General features: G+C 45.3%; 1 protein-coding gene across 2 annotated transcripts in view; it reads left to right on the top strand.

The window, feature by feature from the left end:
- The first annotated feature begins 1,182 nt into the window (after positions 1-1,182).
- The window catches only part of LOC124046181 (ski oncogene-like), an 83,541-nt gene continuing 73,816 nt past the window's right edge, over positions 1,183-10,907 (top strand). For both annotated transcript variants that reach the window (XM_046366282.1, XM_046366281.1), the window contains exon 1: positions 1,183-2,594. In XM_046366282.1, the coding sequence (XP_046222238.1) occupies positions 1,689-2,594 (906 nt within the window). In that variant the 5' untranslated portion in view covers positions 1,183-1,688. The remainder of the gene's footprint in view (positions 2,595-10,907) is intronic.

Genomic DNA, 10,907 nt, shown 5'->3' with positions numbered 1-10,907 from the left:
TTTTAGCTCGCGTCATCAAAGTAAATCTTTATTGGAGATGACAGCAAACGACAACAGAGCCGACCAAATGAACAACATTACAATGCAGGTGTAGAAGGGCATACAGTTAATTTCATGAATCTTTTGAAGGCCGATTAGTATTAAAACCGTGTAGTAGTAAAAAAAAAGCTAATATACACTCCACAAGTGTATTAGGCGTAGGCTATATTATTTATTCAATCACATTCATTGAAAAAAATATACAAATTGCTCCAGTTAATTACACCCAAGTAACAATGTACATTTTAAATGGAGTTCAGTTTGTATTTTTCTCCCCTTTCCCAACTCTTCAGCACAATAGGAATGATTCGATGTAGGCTAGTCCACTTGATCGCAGCCTAACCCCCGCTGCAGTGTTCAATTGTTCATACGTTTAAAGTGTGCGTATTCACGCCCTCGTTGTTGCACATTACAATTAAAACTAAAAAACCCTGGGGGAAAGTGACTCAAACATAATTGCATAGACTGTGCTGCTACTATAGGGGAGCTCGAACAGTATAGCCGTGCTTGCGCAATTAACTGGCACATCTATAGAGTAAAACAAGTCTATGCGTAAAACAAGTCTATGCGTAAAAACAGCCTATGCGTAAAATTAATAAAATTGGAATGTTGCGACCAAATAACAATAATAATAGTTATTCATATGTTGCTATATCTGAAAATATGTGGCCCTAATATGTATTATTCCCTAGTTTCCGCAATTCACAGTATAAACCAGCCTGGAAAGATAAACCTAAATAAACAAACCGCAGTCAGTCGTGTAATTTGCATTTCCCCTTAATGTCTAAATTTGACTGTCTGTAGCAAACTCCACCCATTCCCTTTCGGTTACAACCGTTCCTAGCTGTGAATCAAGGGATTCAATGAGCCCTGTGCATTTTTTCACCTTTGCATATTCCGCACAAGGCTTCTAGGAGAAGTAGGGGAGTGCCGACATGTTCCTGGAAGAGCCAGCCTGCGGAGTCAGTCACATTCTTGGCTGGGATTCAATGATTGAGCCAGACACTCACAAAAACACTGAGAGAGGGAGAGAGAGAGGGAGAGCGAGAGAGAGAGAGAAAGAGAGAAAGAGAGAGAGAGAGAGAGAGAGAGAGAGAGAGAGAGAGAGAGAGAGAGAGAGAGAGAGAGAGGGGGGCAAGTGAGTGAGTGAGCGAGTGAGCGAGCGAGTGAGCGCAACCCAGCTCACAGACTAGCCATCTCCACACAGGCGTAGCGAACTGCGTGGGTAAACGGAGTGTTTGCATCGGGCTCTACTGCAGTATTTCAAACTGATTTTTGTATGTGTTTTACACCTGTTACATAGAGAGAAGGCTTTGCTTTATCGGTCGATACTTTTTTCTGGAACTTCAAAAGCGTACCATTCCTTTTTGGAGGAGTTTCAAAGGGACGCGTTTTAGATATGGACAGTCGGGAGTCTACTGCATGGGAAGACTCGCCGGTGTCACCATTTGCCTAGTAGGTTCCTAGTCAACGGAATTGGAAACTCACTACCTGGGACTTTTTTGTGGATGTTTGATGAAGCGCTTTCCGCACTTGGCTAATTCTGGGATACCTTGGATTTACAAGGAACCGGGACCTATCGTGTCTTTCGATTGTTTTAGTTTTCCCCAGTTGAAAGGAACTCTCGCTTTCAAAGTCGTAGTGAAAACATGGAGACTGTAACTCGACAAAGCTTCCAACCTCACCCAGGACTGCAACAAACTCTCAAGCAGTTTCATCTGAGTTCTATGAGCTCCCTCGGCGGACCGGCGGCTTTTTCTGCTCGATGGCCACATGACCTCCTGTTCAAGAAGGATGGGAAAGAGCCCGAGCCCGTGCTGCATCTGCCCATGCAGCCACCGACAGTGATGCCGGGGCCTCTCTTCATCCCGTCCGACCGCTCCACTGAGAGGTGCGAGACGGTCTTGGAGACAGAGACTGTCTCCTGTTTCGTGGTCGGCGGCGAGAAACGGCTGTGCTTGCCGCAGATCCTTAACACCGTCCTTCGGGATTTCTCCCTCCAGCAGATAAACTCGGTGTGCGACGACCTCCACATCTACTGCTCCAGGTGCACCGCGGAACAGCTGGAAATCCTCAAAGTCATGGGGATCCTTCCATTCTCCGCGCCTTCCTGCGGACTCATAACCAAAACTGACGCGGAGCGCCTGTGCAATGCCCTGATTTACGGGGGCACCTACCCTCCGCACTGCAAGAAAGAGTTTTCTGGCTCCCTGGAGCTGGAGATCACGGAGAGAAGCTTCAAAATATACCACGAGTGTTTCGGAAAGTGCAAGGGTCTCTTCGTCCCGGAGCTGTACACCAGCCCCAACGCAGCCTGCATCCAGTGCATGGACTGCAGACTCATGTACCCGACCCATAAGTTCGTGGTGCACAGTCACAAATCGTTGGAAAACAGGACTTGCCACTGGGGCTTTGACTCCGCCAACTGGAGGGCATACGTCCTCTTGGGCCAGGATTACACGGGGAAAGAGGAGAAGGCGCGCCTGGAGCAGCATTTGGACGAGATTAAAGAGAAATTTGACTTCGCCAACAAATATAAGAGGAAAGCATCAAGGGTGAGTTTAAGTCTATGTTACAATGTAGTTGCACTGTGTTGCAAGTGTTGTTGCATTATACGAATGTTGTTACACTGTCGAACGTTTGTTTCCATTTCTCTTTCTGGTGTGTTATTGTGTTGTCTTCTTGTAAATATAATGCTATCTAGAACGTCAACGACTCCTATCTAGAGTACAGTATACTATTGGTGCAATCTGCAATGATTTGTCCCTGCCATGGGTTTGTTTAGACTGGAGACGAGTCTTTCCAGGATTTGGTTACACTTAACATATTGTTACTAATTGTCCACCAATACCAGCTAAACGCCTCTGGTGGCAATCAAATCATTATTTGCCTGTGAAAAACCTCTGCGGGTGTCAATGGCTCAATTTTATTGACCTTACTTTAAAAACGATCCCATTTACCAACAAATTACCCTATAATAGTGTTACAACAACTATCGAGAACTCATGTGATGTAAGGACGGGACAAGGAAATAAAGTCGTCTTTTCTTAAGTCCGGAGAACACCTCCTACAGCAACCCCCCCCGTTCGCACTTTTCAGTGTATTGTGGCAGACCCCCTCCCCTGTGTTTGAGAAAGAGGCACTTGGTCGGGCCAAGTTATCTCAGGTACTTGAAGATGGATGTTTCGTTAACGAGGGGCTCTTCCGTGCGTAATGGGGGGGGGCTGGCTTTTTATTAGGACGCGCGAGATAGGTTCATTGTTGTGTCTGTCTAGAGAGCCCATTACAGTAGAAGACTCCGACTTTGTCAGCTGAATAACTAGGCTACTATCGCTTCAATCTGTCTGTGTTTGTGCCTAATGGGTTGTTGCATCAAATCCTAAAATCAAATCCTATGCCACAACAAAATATGTTAAATATTACTAAGCACTTTTTTATTATACTTTCCCCCCCTTCAAATGCAGTGATTCTAAAAATAGTATATTATTTCAGAGCACTTATATTCTAATGACGAGAGGGAGGGGAGACCAGCACTGTTTCTGCAAGCCATTGGTGATGGGCATTCTGAGTCTTTTCGGGGAACTGGCCCATTTAGATCCATTCACCTAAAAGAGCGCCAGCTCCCAACCGGTTCTTCATACAAAATGCTTAAAAATCTACCTATAACCATGAAACAATTGAACATCTCCAATGTAAATGCCAAGAGGTAGACTACCATTATGTCAGATCGTGAAATGCGCGTTCAAATACATTTTTACTTGGCCAAATTATTAGATGGCGCGAAAAAATCAGCGGGGACCAGATTTACGCGCTCCCCACTATGTATTGTTTCCACCGTGAGGGTTCACCCTCTTAATATAATTATTTTGTAACTTTCTGAAGAAAAACGTTGTTTTTAGCAAAGAAATCAGTAGTAGCAGTATATCAGTAGTAGCAGTATGCAAATCAGGGAGCGAAATGAACGTCTCTTTCACAGATGCGATTCGGCTCCCGATGTTCACCAACAATATCTGTTCAAAAAGAGCGGCTCGTTCACATCAAGCCATGATTTATCAGGTGGATTCCCGCATCTCTTTCATTGCCGGCTATCTGATGATCCCTAAATGAAGGAGAGTGGAGCCTATGACACGGGTAAGAGGGGCCCAGAGTCTCGCATGCCACCCAGGCTCACCCGTTTCGGGGTAATTGAGCGCTGTGAAGAGTATGGGGGCCTCAGTTTGCCTAACCCTGACTTTTACATTGGAGGATATATAGGCTTTAGCCTAGAACTGCTACTACAACAGACAGACCCTTGATTCTAAGGGCTCACACCAATAGCGTTTGCTGGCGGAGAGTACTTGGCACCGCTAAATGTAATTTGCTAACCGAGTGCGCACCGATTTTACACGTAGAATCACTTGAAAAATGTCATCAGTCAGACGTCTACAACGGGTTGTCTCTAAAACACAGCTCGCTGAACGATTGGCAGACGAACGCTAGATCCACATTCAGTTCGATGTGAGCGGGCCTTAAGTCATATGGGGGGATTAAGCCTGCGCTTTGGGGTGGGGAGGCAGCCAGCGGGGGGGGGTCATCCCTCCCCTCTTCCCCCAGCTAAGTATGATAAAAGAGCCCCCTCCACAAATGAAAGGCAAGCATGGTCATTTGCATGAACTGTTAACATGAATAGAGTTGATGAAGCAGGGATAGGAGTATTGTGGTGGAAACATAATATGATCCCAACAAAGGGGTACATTCACCTCCCCCATCACACACACTCTTTTCCCTTCCCCCTTGTTACCTACTCCTTTGACCCTCAGCATGAAAGGAGGGTGAAAGGAGAGTGGGTGATTATGGTTAAGGCAGTTTTCAGTGGGCCATACAAACAAAGTGGAAGTGTTTACCAACAGAGGTCTAACAATTCACCACCACAGTCTTTACCCTTCCATTTGCCAGTATTTTAGGAGGGCCAGAGCCTTGCCATGCCACAGTCAATACTTTCTCTTGGCACTCATCTGTGTTTAGGTTTGAGTGGGGGAACCGAAAGGACCCCTCTTTAAAACTCTCTTCTATTTTTAGAGGGTCTCAAAAGGCTTTTGTGTTAGAAATTGTTAATATGACCGTCCTTTGAATTCACTCTTTTTTTTATCAAGTGGCTTTGCAAAAGTAATGCTAATGAGAGAAAGTTAGCAGAATCTTGAATTATGGTAATATTGCTAAACTTCTCTCGCTACTGTACAAGTTTCCATTTGTCAGCACATTTCACTGGGGGTGTTACTTTGAAATGTGTTTCCGAGAAGTAAGTAAGTGATAGACCGGATTGAATTTATTGTGCTTTCAATACCTTTTTTTCTTGAGTTGTTGGCAAGAGGAAAGGGTGGTTTTTGTGAAAGTTTGTGAATGTAGCTGGCAGCCATCTCACAGTCAGACACAGGAAGTGAGCTCGAAGGACTTCCTGGCCTCGGAGACGCTTTGCTCCTCTGAGGAGCAGACTGCCGCTTGGTAGCTAGAGGTCGACCGATTAATCGGAATGGCCGATTAATTAGGGCAGATTTCAAGTTTTCGTAACAATCGGAAATCTGTATTTTTGGGCTGCGATTTGCTGATTTCTTTCTATTTTTATTGCTTATTATTATTATTAATAAAGGCAAGTCAGTTAAGAACACATTCTTATTTTCAATGACGGCCTAGGAACGGTGGGGTAACTGCCTTGTTCAGGGGCCGAACGACAGATTTTCACCTCGTCAGCTCATGGGATCCAATCTTTCAACCTTACAGTTAACTAGTCCAACACAATAACGACCTGCCTCTCTGTCGTTGCACTCCACAAGGAGACTGCCTGTTACGTGAATGCAGTAAGCCAAGGTAAGTTGCTAGCTAGCATTAAACTTATCTTATAAAAAACAATCAATCATAATCACTAGTTAACTACACATGGTTGATGATATTACTAGATATTATCTAGTGTGTCCTGTGTTGCATATAATCTGACTGAGCATACAAGTATCTAAGTATCTGACTGAGCGGTGGTAGGCCGAAGCAGGCATGTAAACATGAATTCAAACAGCACTTTCGCGCAGCCCTTCGTTGTGCGTCAAGCATTGCACTGTTTATGACCTCAAGCCTATCAGCTCCCGAGATGAGGCTGGTGTAACCGAAGTGAAATGGCTAGCTAGTTAGCGCGCGCTAATAGTGTTTCAAACATCACTCGCTCTGAGCCTTCTAGTAGTTGTTCCCCTTGATCTGCTTGGGTAACGCTGCTTCTATGGTGGCTGTTGTCGTTGTGTTGCTGGTTCGAGCCCAGGGAGGAGCGAGGAGACGGACGGAAGCTATACTGTTACACTGACAATACTAAAGTGCCTATAAGAACATCCAATTGTCAAAGGTTAATGAAATACAAATAGTATAGAGGGAAATAGTCCTATAATTCCTATAATAACTACAACCTAAAACTTCTTACCTGGGAATATTGAAGACTCATGTTAAAAGGAACCACCTGTTTTCATATGTTCTCATGTTCTGAGCAAGGAACTGAAACGTTGGCTTTCTTACATAGCACATATTGCACTTTTACTTTCTTCTCCAACACTTTGTTTTTGCATTATTTAAACCAAATTGAACATGTTTCATTATTTACCTGAGGCTAAATTGAAATTTATTGATGTATTATATTAAGTTAAAATAAGTGTTCATACAGTATTGTTGTAATTGTCATTATTACAAATAAATAAATAAAACAATCGGCCTATTAATCGGAATCGGCTTTTTTTTTGGTCCCCCAATAATTGGTATTGGTATCGGCGTTGAAAAATCATAATCGGTTGACCTCTAGTCTGGGCATTACCCAACACACACACATCCCACCCAAAGACAGGAAAATGACACCACACCGACTTTGCAGTACACCTTTCTTATTGCAGCCTACTTCCCTTATAAAAGGCTGTGTTGGAATTTGCAATAAAAGTGCATTCTCCGTTTTCATTTTCGATGTGAGCACGCCGGTGTTGACTGTGGGAGTGCAAACAGCTGTGAATGAGCAAGTGAGTTAGCTCAGTGAACTGTTGAATGGGTTCAAAGTTTACAAGTCGGGTGTGGAGCAGTAGACTTGGTCTCTAAGTTCACCATGCCAATGTTGGCTTGCCTTTATTACCGTTTCTGGCTCGAACACATGTGGGTGGCAAACATCATCAGTGGCTTTCCGCATCAGGATGTTTAGATAAGGATGGCGGCCGCAGATTTAGGACCTCCCTAGGTTTTTAGTTCACATCAAGACGATGTGATTTATATGCACCCCATCTGTTGGGAGGAGATATGAACGAGAGAGAAAAAGAATGGGAGTGAGCTTAGTTTATGCACAGGCAGTTTACGTTTCCACCAACGGCCAAGTTTTGCTGAGACATTTAGCAGCAGCACGGTCTTTTGGTTGCATAAGGCGAAAAACAGAATACAAAAGCATTCAGACTCTGAGCGTAAAAATCTCAATGGCTCAATGGTTCTCCCAGCCTGGCCCTGGACTGTAGCAAGCTGGTTTGTTGCTCTCTAGTGCGGCAGGGCTATCAGGCGTTGTTTTGTTGTGTGTTTTGGCAGACGTCGCCTTGTGGAAGCCAGCAGACAAGACTAGTAGTTAGCCAGGGGAAAACTAGTAGTTAGTCTGGGAAACAGGAGAGTTGCGACAGACGTTACATTCCAGACCCGCCACTCCTTGCAAGAGAGAGAGGAGACAAGCCCATTACGCAAGCATCAACTGCAAACCCTTTTAAAACATTTTTTTTATTTTACTAGGCAAGTCAGTTCAAGAACAAATTCTTATTTTCAATGAAGGCCTAGGAACAGTGTGTTATCTACCTTGTTCAGTGGCAGAACGACATATTTTTTTTGGGACCTTTTCAGCTTAGGGATTCAATCTTGCAACCTTTCAGTAACTAGTCCAACGCTCTAACCACTAGGCTACCTGCCGCCCCAGCAAACCCTCTTGAGTAGGCATGAATGAAACATGTCCCCACACCTGCACTGTTATATCCAACCCTCCACCGTCCATTTTCCGTGGGACAGGAAAATCAAGTTGTTTTCCCTCCCAGGTTTCATTCTCGCGCCCCGGGTGGCTAGGAAGGCTTTTGTAGGCAAAGAGCAGCTTTTAGAGAGAGGCTGTGAAGGCAGGTTCATTCGGACAGGACTTGCATCATGATGCTTTTGGTCTGCAGTTGCAATTAAGGTTGAAAATGGAAGAAGCCTAAAACTGAGTTTGGACTACAAGCTCTTTTGTGGACTCTCAAAAGGGTGGCAAAAGTGCAAAGAGATCCCATTTTGTAGAGTGCAAGCCAGGTAGCAGGCAGGCCCCTCTCTCTCTTTCTGCAGAGTCAGCCCTCTCTAGCAAGGAGATCTGGGGGCCTCGTTGTTTTCAAAAGCACTGCTCCAAAAGTGTGGCTGGGCTCCAGACCCTGTTTCACAGGGGCTGAAACTTCCCTTCCCACTGCCCAAAAATGTCCCCAGTGCACCTTGGGATATCTGGCCTCCAGCTGAAGGGACTGCTTGTTGGAGGGGGGAAAGGGAGGGAAGGAGTGAGGGAGGGAAAGGAAGGGGTAGGAAGTGAACTCCCTGAGGGAACAGAAGACCATGTCCTGTTTCATATGCAAGGCACAGGCACGGCTAAGCCTTTTGATGGAGAACCATATCCACACTGTGGACAGCACAACAGCTGGTAGCCATGCATATCAATGGCCACAGAGAGAATATCCCTCTTCACTTCGTTTTGGGAGGGTTTTCAGTGGGGAAAATGCAGCAACTGCCGCTGCATTAAAATACATATACGGCCGCGATGGGCCAGTTGTTTTGGTGTGTTGAGGGCTGTTGTGATCGCAGAAGACCCATCCAATGACTTGTGTGTGTGTGTGTGTGTGTGTGTGTGTGTGTGTGTGTGTGTGTGTGTGTGTGTGTGTGTGTGTGTGTGTGTGTGTGTGCATGACCGAGAAATGACAAACTCTCCAGAAGCCTGCATAATGCCTAGCTAAATGAGTCCTCCTCCAATCTCTATCTCTGACCAGGCAGACTGTGACTACTCTGAGTTGTGTGGGTACAGTGAGCCCTGCCTTGTTGGACCAGCGTGATGGGTCAGCGGGATCAATAGGATATCGACAGCCAGGGGTCTTCCCCTTTCAAGGGCGGCTGAAGAGTCCATCTCTCCTTCACCTCTACTGTATAACCAGAAGGGACACGGTGATGTCCGTTTTCTCGTCTGACCTCATATCAGTTCAATCGACCACACGGGGCAGTTGTGCAATGAACACCTCGTCGCAGTTGTTTTGATTATTGAGTTTAGCAGAGTTGTATGTCGAGAGATACTATATATGGTTCTAATTCTATACGTTGTTATACATGACTCTGACATCTAGCGCTTTACTAATACTTGTCTAAGCTAAGAGGACATTCTTTCTCAATGAGACCTAAGGGGTGGATTTCATACTGACAAACAGATGCTGATTCCACCGTGTAGATAAGGTGGCGGAGGAAACCTCCCGTTAACGATTTGGATGATTGTTGCTCTGTATCTTGAATGGTATTCAAATGTAAGTCAATTGCATTTCTTATTTTGAATTAGCAGTTAACTTCATGTGCAAAGAGGCTCACGTTAATTATTTGCAACATGTGCCGCTCACTTGCACTGTTTAATATTGTCTCGCCGGGAGAGAAAAAAAATCTCCCCCTCCGTAACACGGCATCACAACACGCATTATTACGAGAAGCAAACAGGGAATCACAGGTGACATGCTTGACTGTGGCGTCTGGGAAATTCTTCAAAAGAGCACAATAACAGCGAGGGAGAATAAATTAAATGCGCCGATTCCTTTCATTTCCACCCTGCCGGCAGCTATTTTAATTCACAGCCTTTTAAAGTTAGTCTAACAAACGGGGCTTCTCTCTACGAAAGGCTGAATGTTCACTGGAAATACTTGATTAAACAACAGATATAATAGTTATGTTCCGTTTGTTAAATTTTTCCAAGGGCATTTTTTGTCGTTGCATTTTCTGTTTAATTTCTCTATGATGAATTCATATGGCTAGTACACACAGGTTTAGTTCTGACACATGCAGCATTTTCAATGGAATTTACCGTACAGTAATGCGTATACTATCATGTTAAGCTCCCAGGGATTTGGTGTTATTCCTGTGGCTGCTCTGTACAACAATAGATTCCATGAGTCCTTTGAGTATTCTCCCTTTCTCCTTAGCGATCTTTTCTAGAAGCTCACTGCCTGCCATCCTCCTCCACACACACTTGCGTCTGCACAGACACACACACACGTCCCTCCCTTGGGACCCCCTCCCCTTCCACCAACTTTGCCACTACTGTCGTCCTTGGGGAATAGCACAAATCCTATGTGCTGGAAAAGGGAGCAAAAAGACAAAAAGAGAGAGAAGTTCAACCCCTCATACAAGCCATTGTCTGCCCTGCCTCCTCCCTCTCCTCGTCCAGTGTGTCCCCTCCCCTGCCTCCTGTCTCCCCCCTGCTGGTCTGCCCGCCTCCCGGTCAGTCAGGAGTGTCTGCATATGACAAATGGCGATCTGGGGGACGTGCTTTATGAGCGGCAAAGGTCAAGAGGGCTGGAGAGTGCATTAATATACCTGACTGCCTGAGTGACTGGGGAGTAGTGAACAGGGCCTGGTGTGCTATGACGCTCTGAAGGAAAGAGGGACGGTGAGAGAGGAGGAGGGGGATACAGGGAAAGGTCCCCGTACATGTAAATTACTACGGGTATCCTTCCACTCCCCAAAGTGAAAAAGTAGTGCCAGCAGGTTACCCGGGCTTACCTTGGCTACACATTCAACCTCCATCCAATCAACCACGACCGCCGCCTCGTCCAATTGCCTCAGAGCTACTACAGCCGTCAGCC

Source organism: Oncorhynchus gorbuscha, linkage group LG10, assembly GCF_021184085.1.
Source record: "Oncorhynchus gorbuscha isolate QuinsamMale2020 ecotype Even-year linkage group LG10, OgorEven_v1.0, whole genome shotgun sequence".
NCBI lineage: Eukaryota > Metazoa > Chordata > Actinopteri > Salmoniformes > Salmonidae > Oncorhynchus > Oncorhynchus gorbuscha.
Note: the sequence above shows the minus strand (reverse complement) of the source record. Positions and strands in the feature narration are given on the sequence as shown.